The sequence below is a fragment of the Salvelinus alpinus genome, chromosome 2 (genome assembly GCF_045679555.1).
Source record: "Salvelinus alpinus chromosome 2, SLU_Salpinus.1, whole genome shotgun sequence".
Taxonomy (NCBI): Eukaryota; Metazoa; Chordata; class Actinopteri; order Salmoniformes; family Salmonidae; genus Salvelinus; species Salvelinus alpinus.
The window spans coordinates 16,811,403-16,834,888 of record NC_092087.1 but is presented as its reverse complement, the minus strand read 5'-3'; the positions used below and the strand labels follow the sequence as shown (position 1 = coordinate 16,834,888).

Sequence of the window (23,486 nt, the reverse complement as noted above, 5' to 3'; positions counted from 1 at the left end):
AAGTCTATATACGATGTGAGCAAATGAGGTGAGATAAGGGAGGTAAAGGCAAAAAAAGGCCAAGGTGGCAAAGTAAATACAATATAGCAAGTAAAACACTGGAATGGTAGATTTGCAGTGGAAGAATGTGCAAAGTAATAGCAAGTAAAACACTGGAATGGTAGATTTGCAGTGGAAGAATGTGCAAAGTAGAAATAGAAATAATGGGGTGCAAAGGAGATAAATAAATAAATAAATACAGTAGGGGAAGAGGTAGTTAAGATAAGTATCTGTGATTTGTTTTATCAAGCAGTGCACGATAGGCTGCTGAACATTGTGACAGTGTTCGCAAATCTATCAAAATTGGAAGGATAGATAGAAACGATCAAAATTGAGCATAGTTAAGGGCGCAAGGAAGGAAGGGTGGACACTGGACAGAATTAGAACAATGGGAGAATCTCAATATCTTCCTTGCATCCTCTCCTTGCCTCCTAAACCCATTGGAGGATAATGTCAGAAAGGCGGGACTTCTGACTTTCTCATCCAATGGGTTTTGAGAAGGAGGGAATACAGAGGACGCGACGAGGATACAATTGAGATTCACCCAGTGACCGCATATGAAGAGACTAAAGAAAGGAAGAGTTCATCGTGCGCGGTCGCAAGTCATATGACAGCACTAAGCATTTCCTCTACACTTGTGCGAACGCCACAACACTGGTCGTTTTCTGTCGAAGTTGAGTGGTAATATCAATTTCAAGATGCTGGCATTCATAAACCAGCTTTTGGACTGGTTCAAGTCCCTCTTTTGGAAAGAGGAGATGGAGTTGACTCTGGTTGGACTTCAACACTCTGGGAAAACCACATTTGTTAACGTTATAGTTGTAAGTTTTTATTTTGCTGGTAGCTAATGTTAGCAGTTAGTTATAGTAGCTTTCTAGTTACGTAAGCACTAACTAGGTAAGTTAGCGACTTCAGCAATATCGATTTAGTATCGTCCCTCTGCTATCTATATTATTGATTGCCTATCTGACAATTGTTTTACGCAAAGTCAGCCAGCTACAGTGGCTAACGTTAACGTACAATAGCACAAGTCATACTTCGCGGCTAACCTTCCAAACTAGATATCTACTGCTAGTTAGATGTCTTTAGTGGTTTGTTGGCAATATAATCAGACTGTTCAACCACTTTTTGGGAATTTGGCTAAATATTATTTTGCTCGCTAGTCTAGGTTTATTCCTAAAACGTCTGGATTAACTAGCTAATTACCCTTTTTACTAGCTACAACAGGCCAAGCAACAGCCTTAATGCCCACAACAGGGCGGTATTATTCCTGTAGTCATGTTTTCTACCCAGCTAGTGATACACTCGTGCCCCCCAGTGACCAGCTCGTTCATAAAATAATGCCGCGCTGATTTAAAAAAAAAAAAACCCGTGGTAAATACAAACTATTTTCCACCGTGGCTGCTTTCCAAACACTTAAACGACACCCTCTACCACATGCCCTTGGGGGAATCCGGTCCAACTGATTAGCCAAGCAAGGGAAGTCTGCAATGTAAGGCGCTCGTTTTTATTGGGTTTTGTGAGTGTTTAATTATTTTCACTCCGGGGCCTGAAACTTCCCATAATTCAATTCGCGGCTATTGTACATCCGCTAAAACAAAGTCAGCTAAAACTTAAAAACAATATCAATGGAGAAGTCAACGTACACGTGTAAGTAAAAACGAATGCAAATTAGTTAGACATGTGCTACTAATGCACATGACGGCACAAGCAGTGTCGTAAAAAGTAAAATTTTTTGTTTGGTTATCTTTTGAAAATTGTAGAAATTATTTTTTTCCTTTAGAAGTTCCAGCTAGGCAGGCTAACGTCAGTTGGCTAATACATTTGCTAGCTATCATACAGTAACGTTAGGTGTGTATATTAATTATATATTTAATTTAAGTAGACATGCACTCATAATTGACTGTAGTGCGTATAAAGCACCCATAAGCTACCGGTGGCTGAACACAATCATCGAGTGATGACTTTCCGGCCAAGGGTGGTCCATTTAAATAATTTTTTCCTCCCTTGCCCTGCAAGTGTATAACGTTACTAGACATCATAAAACGACCTCAGTAGTGTCCACTTAATTTGAGGGCTGAAGGGATAGGGTTTGTCTTAAGTGTTTAGACCGCAAACACTGTCTGAAAAAACAACTATTTTCCACCACGGTGGCTGCATTCCAAACACTGATGACGTACATGTATCATGATGTCTGACGAGTATACACTTGCAAGGCGAGGGAGGAAGGAATGATTTTTAAATGGACTGCCCTTGCCCGGAAATTCGTCACCATCCCGCGATTGTGTTTTCAGCCACCGGTAGGTAGCTTGTGGGTGCCTTAAATGCGATAGTCAATTATGGTTGTATGTCTAATTACATTAAGTATAATTATTATTATATGCCTACTGTATGATAGCTAGCAAATTAATTAGCGACATAATGTTAGCCTGCCTACATGGAACTTCTGAAGGATGTTTTATTTCTACAATTCCCAAAAGCTAACCAAACATAATTACCGTCATGTGCATTAGTAGCACAATTTCTAACTTATTTACATTTTTTACTTATACGTGTATGTTGACTCCATATTGACGCTGAGGTTTTATGTTTTGGCGGATGTACAATCATTGCGATTTGAATTACTTTGCGTTTCAAGCCCATTAGTGAACATAATTGTACACTCGCAAACTCCATTGAAAACAAGGGCTTGTGTTGCAAACTTCCCTTGCTTGGCTAATCATTTGGACCAAGGACCAATATGGTTGCGGAGATTCCCCCAAGGGCATAAGGCAGGGGTAAGTGGACGAGGGCGTGTCATGAGTTTGAAACGCAGCCAAAGTAAACAGCCCTCGGACCTAGAATGACGTTTTACGTCGTCACGTCCGAGTGTACCTTAAATGTCCCTTTCCCAAGTGAGGAAGAGGGATGATAGGAGAGGCAATGGCCTTGGTGGAAATCTTGATGTTGACCTTAAAAACAACCAACCTAAAGCTATTAATGTACATAGTAAGCTAATGTATCTAGTTAGCACTCCTGTCATGTAGCTAGCTAGTTACCCATAGCTGGTTAGCTAGTTTTATAGTTTGGTAATTTATTCCATTACATTTCAGATTTCCCCAAGTTTTATGAATCTAGCTACGTTTTATAGGTTCCTTACAATGAGACTAAGCCAATTTTCCAATGCTAAAATCAATGTATATATATTTTTTAGCAAGCTTCATACTTTTTCTTAAAGCTTTGTGGATTAAATTTGACACTTCGTGGCCACCATATTTGAAAATGTGACTACAGTTTGCATTGAAATGTGGGTCAAATCAACCCCGCAAGTGACCAAAGTTGTTCACTTGCTCCCTCGAGCTAAATCGAGTGTCGAGGGGGCAACGTTAGTGAATTGGACCTACCACTTAAGATGGCAATCAAACTGCATCCGGTTTTCGACTGGGATTCCACCGAGGGAAGGTGACTAGCGCAAGGGCTGAGGGGGTACAAATAAAGTGTTTGGACTGCAGCCTGTGTTAGAGTGGCTAAGGCTACTTCCGGGTTGTTGCGTACCCCGTTCAGCCAATTACGTTGCAGCAGTCTGTTGTTTACCCCAGGGGTGTATTCATTGGTCCAAACAAGTAAAACAACAGTTTTTATTGGACAAATTCAGGTAGGTCCCGCCCAGTTTTGTTTGCAACATAATCGTCTTAACGAATAGGCCCCTGGTCAGAACGCAACATCCAGAAGTAGTATTAGCCACTCTAGCATGGTGGTGGAAAATTGTTTTTATTAAGAATTTGCAAATGTGTCCTGTTTTTTTGGGGGGGTCATTGTGCCAATTTTACCGGTTTAAGGAGGAAACTGACTCCTTTGCAGCCTAATTGGAGGATGTTTTATGAATGAGCCAAACATCAGGAATAATGCCCTCTGGTAGACTTTTAGGCTGGGCTATAAAACTTATTTTTTTGTTATTGGAAAAAATGCTATTTCTCAAGCAAGACGGTTGCAAGGACTATCTGGGATTGGTTTGAGTGGGGAAAACTGAAAATGTGCTGTTATTGGCAGAGGTTTGGAACTCTTTTATTGGTCTATTAACTCATTTACCGCATGGTGATGTCACCATGGAGGGCTAAAACTCCCTCCTACCAAAACAAGCTGACATTTACGGCTGTCTTTAAACAGCTCTTACACTAAAAGGGCATTATCATAATATTCACAATTTCACAGTATTATTCCAACCTAATAAAGAAAAACCCTTGAATGAGTAGGTGTGACAACTTTTGACTGGTACTGTATGTATGTGTATATATACATACACACACACCTACTCATTCAAGGGTTTTATATTTTTACTTTTTTCAACATTGTAGAATAATAGTGAAGACATCAACACTATGAAATAACACATGGAATCATGTAGGAACCAAAAAAGTTTTAAACATGTTTTAGTTTCTTCAAAGTAGCCACCCTTTGACTTAATGACAGCTTTTCACACTCTTGGCATTCTCAAGCATCATTGTGTTGTCATCCAGAGTCACATTTTATTTTCCAAGCTAAAGCACACAATATTTTGCATACAGCAGGTTTTCAATGGACCAAAGAGTTTGGTCTGCCTTGTGTTTTAATTTTTGGCATGGAAAAAACATTGTTATGCTGGTACCGTCACAGCCTTACGGCTCACGTCCTCGCTCCTCACCTTCTCAAAACCCATTGGAGGAGAAGGTCAGAGGGGAGGAACCTTTGGCTTGCTCCTCCAATGGGTTTTGAGAAGGTGCCGAGGAGAATGCAGTTCAGATTCTCCCACAGTCTTCACTCTCAATGACTTACAGCTAACACCCGCTAAACTGTGTACCCGACCAATGAATTTGATTTTCAGCTAGTTGCGTTGGCTAAACAAACAGGCCAGGGTCTCTTATGCAATCATTTTGTCATTAGTGTTACAACTAGGATTTCTCAAAATCTGATTATTAGGCTTTGGAAATCGTGATCCTTTCTTCTTGACATCACAGCAGTTTGGATGTGCAAGATCAAAGACAGAAAGATGCTAGCTGACCAGAACAGTTCCAACAGAATGAGATGAACTTGAGGACTTATGCAGTGGAGGCTGCTGAGGGGAGGACGGTTCACAATAATGGCTGGAATAGTGGTATCAAACACATAAACACATGATTTATCATTCCATTCACTCCATTCGGTGCTCTGATTCCCTTCAGCAGCATTCTTGCCTCAAAACACCCAGGCATTCTGTTTCTACCAATATAATAAACACCTAAACTTTTCCACGTAGCCTATAATTCCAGGTATTTCTTATAGGATGTAGAGTAACACTACTGACTTATTCTGAGTCAGTCAGTGTTGTAGTGAATGAGATGCATGCCGTTGATGGGGAAGTGCCCATGTGGTTAGTTGTAATATGTTAGGGTGGTGGTGTTTCCAGCCAGGCTTCACTCACGAGACCACTGCACTCACTTCTACTTTGACCTGGTCAGGTGACTAATCAAGTCGTGTGGTTACTAGTGTGCGGCAGACAAAGCATATGTCTTGCTCAGAGACTGTTTGGGTTCAAGTAAAGGGCAAAGACAGTTGACTGCAGAATGACTTCAATTGTTTCTCTGTCATCGAGTGTAGCCTATGATTTACGGTTGGCTAAAAAGACACCATTCGCATTGCTCTTTTAAAGGCCCAGTGCATTCAAAAACGTGATATTCCTATGTTTTATATTTCCACACTGCAGTTGGAATAATATTATGAAAATGCCCTTTTTAGTGTAAGAGCTGTTTGAAAGGTGATTTGCCAATAATGGCTAGTTTTCAGTTTTCCCCTCCCCACTTAGACCACTCCCAGTCAGTCCTAGCACAATTCTTGCTTGAGAAATTGCTAAGAAGCTATTTCTTTTAAAAAATGTAAACGTTTCAATCACAAGGTACTTAATTGTTACCCAGAAATTATGTAATATTGCGTAAAAAAATGTCTGCATTGGACCTTTAAATTCTCTCTCCCTCCCTGCACCTATTCTCATAAGACAGGGTTCTTAGGCGATAGAAGATTTTTTATTTATTTCACCTTTATTTAATCAGGTAGGCCAGTTGAGAACAAGTTCTCATTTACAACTGCGACCTGGCCAAGATAAAGCAAAGCAGTGTGACAAAACAACACAGATTTACACATAGGATAAACAAAAGTACAGTCAATAGCACAATAGAAAAATCTATATAGAGTGTGTGCAAATGGAGTAAGGAGGTAAGGCAATAAATAGGCCATAGTAGCGAAGTAATTACAATATAGCAAATTAACACTGAAGTGATAGATATGCAGATGATGATGTGCAAGTAGAAATAGTGGTGTGCAAAAAAGTAAAAAACAATATGGGGATGAGGTAGGTAGTTGTGCTATTTACAGATAGGCTGTGTACAGCAGCCGCGATCGGTAAGCTGCTCAGATAGCTGATGCTTAAAGTTGGTGAGGGAGATATAAGTCTCCAACTTCATCGATTTTTGCAATTCATTCCAGTCATTGGCAGCAGAGAACTGGAAGGAAAGGTGGCCAAAGTGGGTGTTGGCTCTGGGGATGACCAGTGAGATATACCTGCTGGAGTGCGTGCTGTTATGGTGACCAGTGAGCTGAGATAAGGCAGAGCTTTACCTAGCAAAGACTTATAGATGACCTGGAGCCAGTGGGTCTGGCGACGAATATGTAGCGAGGGCCAGTTGACGAGAGCATACAGGTCGCAGTGGTATATGGGGCTTTGGTGACAAACGGACAAATTGTCTCCTTTAAAACCTGAAACCTGTCTGCATTCCAAACATATTTCACTGCCCTGGGGCATTGGGATCTTTTTTAGACCAGAGGAAAGAGTGCCTCCTACTGGCCCTCCAACACCACTTCCAGCAGCATCTGGTCTCCCATCCAGGGACTGACCAGGACCAACCCTGCTTAGCTTCAGAAGCAAGCCAGCAGTGGTATGCAGGATGGTATGCTGCTGGTGTTATTCATCGGGTATTGGGCATTCGTAAATTCATCAGTTATTTCGCGCTCTGGCACACTCAGACGAGTGCTGTCAAATCTGAGTAGATAGCCAGTGTGAATTTACGAATGTAACCCAGCCACGACAATTAGGTTTATGTCTCTGGTATACCATTTTAGTTAGGCCTTGTATACAGGTGGCAATTCCAGAGGACATGTTAGAATTAGGAACACTTTGACCTAGCTTTTCCATGTTTGTTCCATGTCAGCTCAGCTTGTACAATCACTCAAAGGTGATCAATGGTCTTTTCTCTTCTTGTTTAGTCTGGGCATTTTAGTGAAGACATGATCCCTACAGTAGGATTCAACATGAGGAAGGTCACAAAAGGCAACGTTAACATCAAGGTAGGTCTTCAGTCACTACAGTATGTAGGCTACTGTACTGTTTCACAGTGGCAATCTATACCTACTGCATGATAAAAAAAATGTGGGACCTCTGCTTTTCCAGATCTGGGATATAGGAGGGCAGCCGAGGTTCAGGAGCATGTGGGAACGTTACTGTCGGGGAGTTAACGCAATTGTGTGAGTATCTGAGTTTGTCCTTTCCTGTCAGTCTGCATGGGTACAATTTAAATTCAGGAAGTGTACAGGACTGTTGATTGTTCTGTTTGTCTTAATCTCTAGGGTACGTGAGACGTTAGCGTCCCACCTCTTCAACAGCCAGTGAAACTGCAGGGAGCCAAATTCAAATACAGAAATACTCATTATAAAAATTCAGAAAACAAAACATATTTTACATAGGTTTAAAGATTAACTTCTTGTGAATCCAACCACGGTGTCAGATTTAAAAAATGCTTTACGGCGAAAGCATACCTTACGATTATTTGAGAACATAGCCCAGCAGACAAATCATTACAAACAGTAACCAGCCAAGTAGAAGAGTTACACAAGTCAGGAATAGAGAGAAAATTAATCCCTTACCTTTGATGATCTTCATATGGTTGCACTCAGAAGACATTCATTTACTCAAATGTTCCTTTTGTTCGATAAAGTCTCTTTATATCCAGAAACCTCCGTTTTGTTTGCGTTTTCTTCAGTAATCCACAGGCTCAAACGCAGTCACAACAGGCAGACAAAAAAATCCAAATTGTATCCGTAAAGTTCATAAAAACATGTCAAACGATTTTTATATTCAATCCTCAGGTTGTTTTTAGCCTAAATAATCGATAATATTTCAACCGGACAATAACGTCATCAATATAAAAGGTAAACATGAAAGGCACTCTCTCGGTCGCGCGCATGAAAAAGCTCTGACACGGCAGGGTCCACTCATTCAGACTGCTCTTACTCCCTCATTCTTCAGAATACAAGCCTGAAACAATTTCTAAAGACTTGACATCTAGTGGAAGGCATAGGAACTGCAATTTGAGTCCTAAGTCAATGGATACTGTAATGGCATTGAATAAAAACAAAAAACAAAAAAAATCCTGCTTCCTGAATGGATTTTTCTCAGGTTTTCACCTGCCAAATCAGTTCTGTTATACTCACAGACACTATTTTAACAGTTTTGGAAACTTTCGAGTGTTTTCTATCGAAATCTACCAGTTATATGCATATCATATCTTCTGGGCCCGAGAACCAGGCAGTTTAATTTGGGCATGCTTTTCATCCAAAATTCCGAATGCTGCCCCCTACCCTAGAGAAGTTAAGAGACACATTCAGTGAATACCAGTCAGTGGTCGAATATTGAGTTGGGTATGTTTTGAGCACGTCCAATTCTTTACTGTATACATAACATTATTTTCTATGCGTTTGTAAACTTGTGCCATGTCTTTTAAATATTTGATTTCTTTAGATACATGGTGGATGCAGCTGACCGTGAGAAGGTGGAGGCTTCCAGGAATGAGCTGCACAATTTGTTAGACAAGCCTCAGTTGCAAGGAATTCCTGTAAGTAAGCCTACACTTCTGAAACTGCTGAATTGAATGAATTCATGTAAATGACAAGAGTTTCTTAATATGATCAGCAAGCTTTTCTGCCACATGAGCTAAACTGTGGTTTGGCTTTTTAGATTTTGGTTCTTGGCAACAAAGGAGATATCCCCAGTGCTCTAGACGAGAAGCAGCTCATTGAAAACATGTGAGTATGAAGAGAAAAGATGAGGTGTTTCCTAGTAGTAAACCCACAGCAGTAATCACACAGCATCTGATCCATCTGAGCTGAGGTAGTGTGAATCAACTCTACATCCCCTTTTTTAAAGTTGAGTATACTCATTCTAACTAAATGACGGAGGAGGGGTCCCTCTCTTACTGTGCCTTGATTGATTTTTATTGCCAACACATGTATACACACTGTACATACATTTTAAAAAGTGATGGGGATATCACAAAGTCAGACTTATTTCCATTGTGGTTCCCCCCCTCCCCGATTTGAAAAGTCTGGAGATGGATATTGAACATTGCCATTGTGAGTTAGGGCCTTTGTATATTCTGATCATGTGCTTTTCATAATATTTCAGGTTTAACAGGGTACTTATGAAATGGTGATGGCATCACTGATGTCACAATTGTTTCTTCTACAAACTTTTAAACAAGAGCTTTTCAGTTTTCTTCCATGCTGTGTCCTTGGCTGTGCTTATCCACTTCAAGATGGATACACTAATATAGTAGCAGTACAAAGACATTCATCACACACAATTACTTATTTAAAGATGCACTATGCAGAAATCATTCCACCATTTCCTGGTTTCTAAAATTCTAATAATTTGCCATAATTTCAGTTTGTGACAAAACAAGCAGTCCATTGTGTAGAGAATCATTGTACCATCTAAACCGCTGTGAAATACCTTTGCAATAACTAAAAATAATGTTGTTTTGGATGTTTGAAGCTGGTGTACAAAACCAAAAGTACAAAAACTAAACTTAAAAAACGGAAAGCATTGAAATAGCGCACATAGAACAGATCTAACACTTTGACTCGGTTTCAATGAGAATGAAAGATCTATAACTGACATTTCTATGTGAATTTGGTCAGGTCCCCAAGACGTTAGATATTGTAGTCACATTTTCTATTGTTATTTTTTCAAATCTCTATACTTATGACCATAACTACCTTGGAAGATTAGTTACCATTCTTGAAGTTTTGAACACTGCTATCCTTTTACTAATCTCACATCAGCAAAGACCTAATGGTTTTATTTTAGAAGAGAAGTTTGTGACTTTTTCTAGGCATGCCTTTTTTATAAGCTTTGTTCTCCTTTTTCATAGAGAAACATTGCATTCTTTTGTCACTTGTACCAAATACAGTACAGTATGAAGATGGGCACAAACTGCTTCACCAGTAGAAATCCCTGATCACGCTTGTAGGCGACGTTGGCTAGCTAAGCTCATGCGCAGAAACACGTCATCGGGTTTGAAGGTTGTCTTGTGCCAAACTGTACATTTACAGGCCGTCAAATCAAAGGCACTCCTTTGATTAGACGGGGTGGGGATGAAAGCATGCCAGTTTGTCACTTTCACGAGGTTGGAGTAATAACATGTTAAACTACTTATAGCACTGAGCGATTGACCAACCTTTGTCATTTTTCGGGTTTTAAACAACTAATTTTGCCGATGTTTCAATTATTTGAATTCCCTTTCATTCAGTTTTTTTCTGTGAGCTCAATGCTTGGTAATGAACTACAATTACCATAATCCATTGCGCGCCTTCTTGTCTGGTCTGTGTGTTCCTTTTATGCCTGCTACTTTAGGAAAGAGGGAGAAAGAGAGAGCAGTTGCTTCGCTAGGCATCTTAACCTGAAAATACATGATCTAAGTGATTGATAGTTAGTATTCAAAAGCCATAAAAAGTAAGCGCTATTTACTTTGAAGAACTACTAAAATATTCATTTTGTCAGACAGCATGGGCAGCAGCTCTATAGAGATGACTTGGAATTAAGTAATAAAGTCATCAAATAAAACAAATGTAATATACACAACTGAAATATTTTATTAAAGTATAGTAATGTGAATAAATGATGGTTAATAAGTGATAACAGTAATGGGTAGTCACTACCATCATGGGACTTTTATTAATTGTTTTATTCTGTTTTACAGCATTCAACCGACATAATGCAAAACCGTGATTTTTTCAATAATCGAATCAAAACCGAACCGATCTCAAAAGCACTAGTCGCTCAACACTAACTACTTAAGTCATTGGCTCGAATGTTGTGCCTTTACATTTTGAGAAAATGAACTAAGGAAGAATGTTTCACTTCTCAAACCCCAGACTGGTCTGCTTCGCAAGGTTTCCCAGAAGTCTTGTCCCAGAAATCTTGCGATGTTGCACCTCTGGGTTTAGAAACTCCTTGCTAGTACTGTACTGCTTTTAGAAATTATACAGGTTTTCAAAAGGAAACAGCTCCCTCTGTTGGCCAGTTAATATTAACACCAACATAACAGTTGATAGCAGGTTATCAGTTTTTTTTACCGCTTTCTTTCTACAGGAATTTGGCAGCTATTCAAGACAGAGAGATTTGCTGCTACTCTATTTCCTGCAAAGCGAGAGACAACATAGGTGAGTAAGATGGTGATGGTGGAACGGTTTGCTTGTCTGAATGGAAGGCTGGAGGAGAGGAAACAAATGAACAATAACATGGTGCACCCAAAGTGGCTACATATATAAACCTGTGTATCCCGAATCATACTTACCCACCACTAGGCGTCTCGTGTTTCACCTGCTGTCTCTCCTGTCTCACACTGACCCCCATGCGTCTCCTGCCTTCCAGATATCACACTGCAGTGGCTCATCCAACACTCCAAATCTGGGAGAAGCTGAAAGTACAGGAACTCTGTTCTCCCAGATCTATCTTCAATGTTACCCTCATGCCACACCCTGTTCACTCTCTGTTCACACATGTACAGTGTTCCCTCCAACTCCGATGCTGCACTGTGCCCCCTGCCCGTTACTCCCTGTTGTTCTAATTTTATCCAATGATTCTCCCCCACAAAACCCCATACTACTGCACTACTAAAAGATGGTAGCCCCTGGTCAATACCAAATACCACATCCCATGAGTCACAGAATGGGCATTACACCTCTGCCATGAGGTGCTACTTCAGTCTCCTGAACAGAGAGAGGTTTAGTCTTACAGGTGTATCGGACTTACAGGTGTATCCCACACCTGTAAGTCCGAATGTCTATAACACTAGTGTAGCGATCCTACACCCTCAGGATGGGTTGTTTAGCCACTGACTGGGGCCTCATCATTATACATGTTCTCCAGACAGTCCTGTGTGAAGCTATAGGGAAAATAAGACATAACTACATGACCAAAAGTATGTGGACACCTGCTCGTCGAACATCTCATTCCAAAATCATGGGCATTAATATGGAGTTGGTCCCTCCTAGGCCTGGCTCGCAGTCGGCGGTCCTATTCATCAAAAAAGGTGTTTGATGGGGTTGAGGTCAGGGCTCTGTGCAGGCCAGTCAAGTTCTTCCACGCCGATCTCGACAAACCATTTCTGTATGGACCTCGCTTTGTGCACGGGGGCATTGTCATGCTAAAACAGGAAAGGGTCTTCCCCAAACTGTTGCCATAAAGTTGGAAGCACAGAATTATCTAGAATGTCATTGTATGTTGTAGCGTTAAGATTTCCCTTCACTGGAACTAAGGGGCCTAACTTGAACCATGAAAAACAGCACCAGACCATTAGTCCTCCTCCACCAAACTTTACAACTGGCACTATGCATTTGGGCAGGTAGAACTTTCCTGGCATCCGCCAAACCCAGAATTGTCCGTCGGACTGCCAGAGGATGAAGCGTGATTCATCACTCGAGAGAACGCGTTTCCACTGCTACATTGTCCAATCGTGGCAAGCTTTACACCACTCCAGCTGACGCTTGGCATTGTGCATGATGATCTTAGGCTTGTGTGCGGCTGCTTGGCCATGGGAAACCCATTTCATGAAGCTCCTGACGAACAGTTCTTGTGCTGATGTTGCTTCCAGAGGCAGTTTGGAACTCGGCAGTGAGTGTTGCAACTGAGTACAGACGGCGGTCCCGTTCTGTGAGCTTGTGTGGCCTACCACTGAGCCGTTGTTGCTCAAAGAAGTTTCCACTTCACAATAACAGCACTTAGTTGACCAGGGGAGGAATTTGACGAACTGACTTGTTGGAAAGGTGGCATCCTATGACGGTGCCACATTGAAAGTGACTGAGCTCTTCAGTACGTGCCATTCCACTGCCAATGTTTGTCTATGGAGATTGCATGGCAGTGTGCTTTATTTTATACACCTGTCAGCAACGGGTGTGGCTGAAATAGACAAATCCACTAATTTGAAGGGGTGTCCACATACGCTTGTATTTATAGTGTATGTTAATATAAGTCACTGGGGAAAGTAAATGGACTTTCTGGTTTCCCGTCTTGTCTCTGTCATCTTCTACTGTGAGATTAACTGCTTTATGGCCTTTGCCTTTTTTTTTGCCAAATCAAAAATGTTTGTCTTGGAAATTTCTTCTTTTTTTTGAGCAATGAATTATGTAAATAGTTCAGTAGCTAGGTCTGTACAAATATCAAGCTGTTAAGATGTTTTACTTTTGTGAGCGTATATGGATATTTTATATTAATGTACTGGTGGTCAAGATAGTGTGTTGGTTGTGTGGTTATCAGCCTTGTTTGTAATTTGCCTCAGTGGAATTATGTCTACTGCGGTCAATGAGCTGAGAGAGAGTGGCAGAATTCAAAGTGCCTTGTGCAATATCTCATCTCTGAAGCAAACAGCATGCAAAGTGTGCCTTCCTGAGCAAAGAGAAAACACCACTCCTATATATTCAAGAAATAAAAAGGCATGCTTTTTAATTTAGACATTGTACTGTTATCGTTCACCCTCAGTTGCGATATTTTCTGTGGTGCATTTTTGAAATATATATTTATGGTGTCAATACTTTGGAATTATTTTGTAAATATGTTATCTGGGTGGATAAAAAATGTAAACTATGCTTAAAGATGAACTTTGTCATTAAAATTAAGGACAACATTTGACTACACTCATTGGACTAATACTTGTACCAATAATCATAGCCTACTACCAATAGTCTCAAACTATGATTTTAACTCGAAAACATCAGAAACGCAAACAAATGTCGGATAGTGCAAAAAAAAAATGTTATACCTCCAGATTGGTTTTGACACTGGTATTTTCTGACTCTTTACCTGTCTGAGCCCCTCTACTTTTTAATGCTTGTGGGTGTTTTCTATTGGTGCAAAGGTGATATTCCTTGACACACGGCAAGACTGACATGCATGGTAGCCAATTGCTGAAACGCGCCTGCCCCCTCTTTCTTGACGACATACCTGGAGCTCCAATCACACCTTAAAACCGGGAAGGGCTGGTTCGTCACTAGTTACCGTAGCCACAAAGTCATAATTATAGCTTTAACCTAAACCCCGCCTGTTTCTTTAATATCTTTTTAAATCAGATTTTAACCTTAACCACTTTGTTACTAATCTTATGCCTAACCTTAAATTAAGGGAACATATCTTAACAAAATCATGAATTGTTACCATATAGACATTTTACATTGTGGCTGTGGTAACTAATGACAACCGAGGGGCTGGGTTTGTTGACAGAAAGTGTGGCGCGCTATCGACTTTGTCAGCCAGCTGAGCCTAGGTGGCTTGTAAGCAATACACGGAAGACAAATCCGCCATTTATTCATCAAAGATTGTCGATTTGAACTATGTATTTTAAGACCGATCCAGAACAAAGATGCAATGGAAGTCGATACTGGTTGATCTCGTCGTACTCAGACTGACTTTCAGTTGTCTACTATGGCTAGCGTTTGGACTGGGACCTAGCTGGGGGTTCAACTTTCCCCTAAATTTAAATTTGCACAAAATACAACTTTTCAATGAGGATGATGGGACATCCTCAAGTGACAATTCATGGTCACAACGAATACACGGCCATGGAGACGCACAAAGCAGGACCACTTGTGCCAAACTTGGTGAAGAAGATTCACCTAAGAAGAAGTCTTACCTTAGCCTCTTTGAAGGGGACAGGGATGAGTATGACAGGAGATATAGCTCCTTCCCGGACACACTCAAGTTAAAGATGAAAGGCATGGCCAAAGACATGTTCTACTTTGGATATGACAACTACATGAAATATGCCTTTCCCGAAGATGAGCTGAATCCCATTGACTGTCAAGGGAGAGGTCCTGACGTTCTCAACCCGTGAGTATAGGCCTAGAACCAATCTGGTAACACACACGTGCAATTGATTATTTGGGTGGTAGACTGCCCTGTACAACTAGCTGAAGTGTGTGTCCAGTGTCCATTCATTATTTACATTGTGACGGATGATGTTAACTGTGTGGTTATTGTAATTTGCATCTGTCTGTCATGCAGGACTTGTTATCAAATCTGGTTAAGGTGATGTAAATAGCTAACCAAATACAGTTACTGTAAGGCTGGTGTAATATTTGCTTTTCCGCTTTATCTACTTTGAGCGACATTCTTTTGAATCTGATAACAAAAGGCACAAAGAAAATGCACAACTGGACGAAACTTAATTTGTCTCATGCTGAAACAGGGTCAATCCATTTAAGTTGTTCAGCTTGTGATCAAGTTGAATGTAGTCCCACAATTCCCACCGTGGTGTTTGCATTATTGCCTACATGTGCATACCCTCAATTATTGTCAAGCCTCTTTTATTTGTTTCACTACTGTTGTTTCAGGTCAAACATCAACATCAATGATGTCTTGGGAAACTATTCATTGACACTCATTGACACCCTAGACACACTACTGGTAAGCAGCTGTATTTTCTATTCCTGTTTCATTTGTGTCAGCTTTTGGGGTAATGGTATTAAAACGGTTTAGGATGTTTTTCAATGATCCTGGTAATGTTTCTCGCTCCAGGTGCTGGGGAATGTGTCGGAGTTCCATAGAGCTGTGAAGTTGGTGATAGACACGGTATCTTTCGACAAGGACTCCACTGTGCAAGTGTTTGAGGCTAACATCCGGTATAAATGCAATATCCGTATTGACTAACACTTTTTTTGTTAGCTCAGTGTCAAGTTACAGATGTAAAGCTGTAGCAAACCGCTTTACAACCATGGTGGAGTTGCAGCTCACATTTCTGTAAACCACAAGTATAATTTCGTAATCTTTCCAAGCTGCAAAGAAAACAAAAAATTGCAGGTGCTGTGGTGGAGGGAGGGAGGGGGTGTTTAGTGTTTATATTGTTTAAAGTAGGGCAATGGTAGCTCTAATCTAGTGGTAGGAGCAGAGTTCAATGCATCTATCTGAATCCTAGCTACCTTACTGTTTAAACAAGGACGGTCTTCTAAATTCTCTTGGTGGTTGTCTCATTCGTTCATTCTTTGTCCCTCCAGGATCCTGGGTAGTCTGATCTCTGCTCACATCCTCCTGACCGACCCCAAGCATCCCTTCGGTGACGTGGGCCTGGACGATTATGACAATGAGCTACTACACCTGGCCCACGACCTGGCAGTCCGCCTGCTGCCAGCCTTCGAGAACACCAGCACAGGCATCCCCCACCCCAGGGTGAGAGGAGAGCTGCATGGTTAATGGCCTGGTCTGTCCTGGGTTCTTAACGATTTGACAGGCCTAGCTTTGCAGGCCGGGGAAATACTAGACAGGTGGAGGTAGATCTAAGACCATTAAACAACAACAGAGGTCCACTATTAGTCTTGACATTTACTTCACCGGTTGTTTAGACAATGTGTATATACACTGCTCAAAAAAATAAAGGGAACACTAAAATAACACATCCTAGATATGAATGAATGAAATATTCTTATTAAATACTTTTTTCTTTACATAGTTGAATGTGCTGACAACAAAATCACACAAAAATTATCAATGGAAATCAAATGTATCAACCCATGGAGGTCTAGATTTGGAGTCACACTCAAAATTAAAGTGGAAAACCACACTACAGGCTGATCCAACTTTGATGTAATGTCCTTAAAACAAGTCAAAATGAGGCTCAGTAGTGTGTGTGGCCTCCACGTGCCTGTATGACCTCCCTACAACGCCTGGGCATGCTCCTGATGAGGTGGCGGATGGTCTCCTGAGGGATCTCCTCCCAGACCTGGACTAAAGCATCCGCCAACTCCTGGACAGTCTGTGGTGCAACGTGGCGTTGGTGGATGGAGCGAGACATGATGTCCCAGATGTGCTCAATTGGATTCAGGTCTGGGGAACAGGCGGGCCAGTCCATAGCATCAATGCCTTCCTCTTGCAGGAACTGCTGAAACACTCCAGCCACATGAGGTCTAGCATTGTCTTGCATTAGGAGGAACCCAGGGCCAACCGCACCAGCATCTGGTCTCACAAGGGGTCTGAGGATCTCATCTCGGTACCTAATGGCAGTCAGGCTACCTCTGGCGAGCACATGGAGGGCTGTGCGGCCCCCCCAAAGAAATGCCACCCCACACCATGACTGACCCACCGCCAAACCGGTCATGCTGGAGGATGTTGCAGGCAGCAGAACGTTCTCCACGGCTTCTCCAGAACCTGCTTTCATCTGTGAAGAGCACAGGGCGCCAGTGGCGAATTTGCCAATCTTGGTGTTCTCTGGCAAATGCCAAACGTCCTGCACGGTGTTGGGCTGTAAGCACAACCCCCACCTGTGGACGTCGGGCACTCATACCACCCTCATGGAGTCTGTTTCTGACTGTTTGAGCAGACACATGCACATTTGTGGCCTGCTGGAGGTCATTTTGCAGGGCTCTGGCAGTGCTCCTCCTTGCACAAAGGCGGAGGTAGCGGTCCTGCTGCTGGGTTGTTGCCCTCCTACGGCCTCCTCCACGTCTCCTGATGAACTGGCCTGTCTCCTGGTAGCGCCTCCATACTCTGGACACTACGCTGACAGACACAGCAAACCTTCTTGCCACAACTCGCATTGATGTGCCATCCTGGATGAGCTGCACTACCTGAGCCACTTGTGTGGGTTGTAGACTCCGTCTCATGCTACCACTAGAGTGAAAGCACCGCCAGCATTCAAAAGTGACCAAAACATCAGCCAGGAAGCATAGGAACTGAGAATTAGTCTGTGGTCACCACCTGCAGAACCACTCCTTTATTGGGGGTGTCTTGCTAATTGCCTATAATTTCCACCTGTTGTCTATTCCATTTGGACAACAACATGTGAAATTTATTGTCAATCAGTGTTGCTTCCTAAGTGGACAGTTTGATTTCACAGAAGTGTGATTGACTTGGAGTTACATTGTGTTGTTTAAGTGTTCCCTTTATGTTTTTGAGCAGTGTATAACGAGCACAACTATGCCGTACTGAAATAACTAATGTTCTTCAGTGACTGATTACCCTGTCACTTCATTTCCTCAGGTGAACCTGAAGAGTGGTGTCTCTCCAGACAGCATCAATGAGACTTGCACATCTGGGGCTGGCTCCCTGCTGGTGGAGTTTGGCATTCTGAGCCGTCTGATTGGAGACTCCACGTTTGAGTGGGTGGCCAGACGGGCTGTCCGAGCCCTGTGGAACCTGAGGAGCAACGAGACAGGTTTGCTAGGTGAGTAGAGATCATCTTTGTAGTTTGTATGTAGATGTTTGCTCATGTGTAGCTGCATCTTTCTCTCTTGTTGTTTCTCACATGGTTACCTCTTCTCTTCAACTCTCAGGGAATGTGGTGAACATTCAAACGGGACAGTGGGTTGGCATACAAAGTGGCCTGGGAGCAGGGATGGACTCCTTCTATGAGTACCTGCTTAAGTCTTACATCCTGTTTGGAGAGAAAGAGGACTACCGGATGTTCCAAGCTTCTTATGAGAGCATCCAGAACCACCTGAGAATGGGGTCAGTCCTGTGCTTGAATTGACTTGATAAGGGTGTGTTTGTGCGGATACACAGTGTTCTAATGGTTGTGTGTTGAATGACTGGCTATATTTGAGGTTATATTAGTAATGTGGCGGCATGTTTAGTGTTGATCTACGTTCTGTAAAGGTAATGTGTGTGTTGATGTTGACCTGCAGGAGGGAGTCATGTAATGAGGGAGAAGGGGACCCTCCACTCTACGTCAATGTGAACATGTTCAACGGCCAGATCATGAACACCTGGATGGACTCCCTGCAAGCCTTCTTCCCTGGCCTCCTGGTAGACACCTCTCTCTTTCTCTCTGAGAATGGGGAGCAGTACAAACCCTTCATATGTCCTCAACCTACAATGTCCCAATAAATGTTGTTCAGTAGAATACCTTGGTGTATGTTCAACCTGACAGCGTTACTACTGATTATGATGTTTTCCCTGTGTCTGTGCTCTGACCCCATGTCTGTGCTCTGACCCCGTGTCTGTGCTCTGACCCCGTGTCTGTGCTCTGACCCCGTGTCTTTGCTCTGACCCCGTGTCTTTGCTCTGACCCCGTGTCTGTGCTCTGACCCCGTGTCTGTGCTCTGACCCCGTGTCTGACCACCTCAGGTGTTGAATGGTGATGTTGAGGAGGCCATTTGCATGCATGCCTTCTACTACGCCATCTGGAAGCGCTTCGGGGCCCTGCCGGAGAGGTACAACTGGCAGCTACAGGCGCCTGACGTGCTCGTCTACCCCCTGAGGCCAGAACTGGTGGAGTCCACCTATCTCCTCTACCAGGTACCAGTGCTTCACATGCATTGGAGACAACATTTGATACAGAATGTTTGTTCATTTTATTTGTTTTGAGCTGCTTTGAGTTGAGCTATTTCATTTCCCCTCACAGGCAACCAAAAATCCTTTCTATTTGCACGTAGGAATGGATATCCTTGAGAGCCTGGAAAAAAATGCCAAAGTCAGGTATAAGTCGGGTCTTTGAAAAACACTTACTTTTAGAGAGTTAGGAAGTCTGTTTCTACTGTTCCCTAAACTGATGTGTGGATATGACAGGTGTGGGTATGCCACTCTTCACCACGTGGTGGACAAGTCCAAAGAGGATCGCATGGAGAGCTTCTTTCTCAGCGAGACCTGCAAATACCTTTACCTGGTATGTACTTTACTTTACTGACTTTATTGTCCCCATGGGGAAATTGTTGCAGTATCATATACACGTTTAAAGTGCCAATTAAATACAGTAGAAAACAAATTGACAATACAACATTCATATCAGTTACATGCCAATAAAAAGAAACTAGCCTGCTGGCCTTACTGGATCGATAGGAACATTAGCCTGAGCTGTTTAGTACCTCAATCAATCAATCAAGTTTATTTTATATAGCCCTTCGTACATCAGCTAATATCTCGAAGTGCTGTACAGAAACCCAGCCTAAAACCCCAAACAGCAAGCAATGCAGGTGTAGAAGCACGGTGGCTAGGAAAAACTCCCTATAGTACCTGTACTGTACTGTCTGAAAATACCTTTACCTGGTATGTACCTGTACTGTACTGTCTGAAAATACCTTTACCTGGTATGTACCTGTACTGTCTGAAAATACCTTTACCTGGTATGTACCTGTACTGTCTGAAAATACCTTTACCTGGTATGTACCTGTACTGTCTGAAAATACCTTTACCTGGTATGTACCTGTACTGTCTGAAAATACCTTTACCTGGTATGTACCTGTACTGTCTGAAAATACCTTTACCTGGTATGTACCTGTACTGTCTGAAAATACCTTTACCTGGTATGTACCTGTACTGTACTGTGTGAAAATACCTTTACCTGGTATGTACCTGTACTGTCTGTTGGTCAGAAACTGGAACAGGCTTTTCTGAGCTAATAGAACCTGTCATTCTAGTTAATCCTGTGACATTCTCCTTCCAGCTGTTTGATGACGACAACCCCTTGCACAAATCAGAGAACAAGTACATCTTCACCACAGAGGGCCATGTGGTGCCTATTGACACGCGCTTCCGGGAGAAGCAGTGGAATGACCTGTTCCCCTGTGAGGAGGGAGTGGTGACAGACCAGGAGACCTCCAACGGGTCATTTTCTATCAACAATAGCAATGTAATGACCTCTGATATATAAATATATATTACCCTGACACTGCCTGCATTATCAAATATTGCAGCTTAAAATATACAGTAATGAATGACGTACATTTCTTTATGCTAAATAAGCACAAACATATTTGAAATATGCGGAGTTAGGTTGTTGATAGATGACCTATGTTTTATTTTTCGTACAAATCATCCACTCTCCTCTGCTTCCTTTCTTCAGTGTGACAGGGTCTCTGAGGAGCGGAGGTACTCCCTGCCTTTGAAGAGTGTGTACATGAGACAGATCGATCACATGGTGGGACTGTTCTGAGGAGAGATCACTGCTGTGTCTGTCCTCAGTTTGTAGACTCACTAACTCAGACACAACTTGTTGTGTGAAGGGGACAGAGGGGAATAGACACTTATCGTCTCACCTCACCCTGCTCCTCTACCGCTCTGCTGCTCAGGACCATGGTGGACAATACTCTCTAGGACCTTTTTTAAAAAAGCATTTTGATTTTTTTTTGCATTATTGTTTTAGAATATGCATCACTTAGCGTTCAGAAGGGGAAGTTTATTTTGTAAAGGACAATCTTTAAAAAAAAAAAAAATTCAGTAAAAGGTTTGCTGGAATCCTGTTCCACAACATTTTGAATGTGACTCATTGGGTGTTGTTTGGTGTCATTATAACTGGGATGTTTTGGTTGAGGAATGAATGAAGCAGTGATGAGGGCTTTAGTGTTCGAGCATTGGTTTAGGTGTGTAGCTAGGTGTTCTGAACATACCGCCGATCTGTGAACTATTATTGGGTTGAGGGAACAGTGCCATCCAGATACCTGTTTAATGTTCACAGCATAATTTTAAGTGCTTTACGCAAAAAAAAGATATACAGGGTGACTAGTGCCTCACTAGGATTGTCACAGTTATGTTTTCAACTGATAACTCTTCTGAAGCCTCAGCTTCTGAGGCATCCTGTTATCTTTTTTTAATTCAGTATTATTCAGCTATCTGAGGTGGATGTGTGATATATGCATTCCTGACTATCATGCAATTGTCTTGCAATAGGCAGGTGGATGTATCTATGTCATTTTATGTGCCATGACAGTGAGATTTACAGTCACATGAACCATAGTGCCTTAGTCTTTTTGGCTCCTTTTTAATATATACTCGACACGTATTAATACAGACTTGACTTGGTACCTTATTTATACAGACTTGGTATTAATGCAGACGTGACACCTGATTGATGCAGACGTGACACCTGATTGATGCTGACGTGACACCTTATTGATGCTGACGTGACACCTTATTGATGCTGACGTGACACCTTATTGATGCTGACGTGACACCTTATTGATGCTGACGTAACACCTTATTGATGCTGACGTAACACCTGATTGATGCTGACGTGACACCTGATTGATGCTGACGTGACACCTGATTGATGCTGACGTGACACCTGATTGATGCTGACGTGACACCTGATTGATGCTGACGTGACACCTGATTGATGCTGACGTGACACCTGATTGATGCTGACGTGACACCTGATTGATGCTGACGTGACACCTGATTGAGTGCTGACGCTGACACCTGATTGGTGCTGACGTGACACCTGATTGGTGCTGACGTGACACCTGATTGATGCTGACGTGACACCTGATTGATGCTGACGTGACACCTGATTGATGCTGACGTGACACCTGATTGATGCTGACGTGACACCTTATTGATGCTGACGTGACACCTTATTGATGCTGACGTGACTTGGTACCTTATTAATACAGACTTGACTTAATATAAAAGCCAAGATGGTTGTGAAATAAGTTAATAACTTCCATTCTGTGACCGGTCTAGAAGGTGGAAATCATTCCTCTTTAGTACAATATTATTGACACTTCCTGTGGGTTTAAACAAAGCCATAAAGTGTGTAATGTTTAAGGTTGTGTAAGAGTATCATGTCTCTATTGAACAATTATGAATTTCTATTCCTAGTATTCATATTCAAGGAAGGGCTATTCATGCGGCTATACACCGGTTGTGCTGCTTTGTTAGTTCATGTTCATGTGAATTTTGTTGTATATCCAAAGAGTTAGTACACAGCAGTACAGTATGTGTATGTGGACGACCTTGTGCAAATGGTCCTCCCTTAGGCCACCTTCCCTTGACTTAATGGTGCTAACAGACTATGTCAAGTACCAGTATGTGGGGAGGAAACTCAGGGATTCTTTTTTGTGATTGTCTTCTTGACATCTTGTTTTGCCTCTGTCTTGTGAATTCTACAATTTTTGTCTTAGATAATCTAAACAGGACTTAACTTTCTTCTCTCAGGTCATCTTGAGTTTTAACTTTCTTCTCTCAGGTCATCTTGAGTTTTAACTTTCTTCTCTCAGGTCATCTTGAGTTTTAACGTTCTTCTCTCAGGTCATCTTGAGTTTTAACGTTCTTCTCTCAGGTCATCTTGAGTTTTAACTAAGTGGGCTTTAGACCTCTACCAAACAGTTCATACAATGCTGTAGGAATGGTTTTCTCTTATTGTCAGAAAAATCTATAAAAATATTGTATGTGAAATAAATGCCAAGTACATAACGTGACAATACTG

General features: G+C 41.9%; 2 protein-coding genes across 3 annotated transcripts; both read left to right on the top strand.

The window, feature by feature from the left end:
- The first annotated feature begins 595 nt into the window (after positions 1-595).
- Positions 596-13,995, top strand: LOC139554986 (ADP-ribosylation factor-like protein 8B-A). 2 transcript variants are annotated; one of them, XM_071368330.1, is made up of 7 exons: positions 596-860; positions 7,291-7,371; positions 7,475-7,548; positions 8,822-8,915; positions 9,038-9,105; positions 11,453-11,523; positions 11,735-13,995. In XM_071368330.1, the coding sequence occupies exons 1-7, from the start codon at positions 738-740 to the stop codon at positions 11,782-11,784; spliced, it is 561 nt and encodes a 186-aa protein (XP_071224431.1). In that variant the 5' UTR covers positions 596-737; the 3' UTR covers positions 11,785-13,995. The 2 variants fall into 2 exon arrangements, with proteins under 2 accessions (XP_071224431.1, XP_071224440.1); XM_071368339.1 differs by lacking the exon at positions 596-860 and adding an exon at positions 1,940-2,339.
- A 116-nt stretch (positions 13,996-14,111) lies between these two features.
- Positions 14,112-23,481, top strand: LOC139554972 (ER degradation-enhancing alpha-mannosidase-like protein 1). Its single transcript, XM_071368312.1, has 12 exons — positions 14,112-15,184; positions 15,688-15,760; positions 15,872-15,975; positions 16,348-16,519; positions 18,326-18,509; positions 18,619-18,793; positions 18,970-19,090; positions 19,412-19,582; positions 19,689-19,762; positions 19,853-19,949; positions 20,727-20,912; positions 21,126-23,481. Exons 1-12 carry the CDS (start codon positions 14,718-14,720, stop codon positions 21,213-21,215), a joined length of 1,914 nt encoding a protein of 637 aa, XP_071224413.1. The 5' UTR covers positions 14,112-14,717; the 3' UTR covers positions 21,216-23,481.
- The last annotated feature ends 5 nt before the right edge of the window (positions 23,482-23,486 follow it).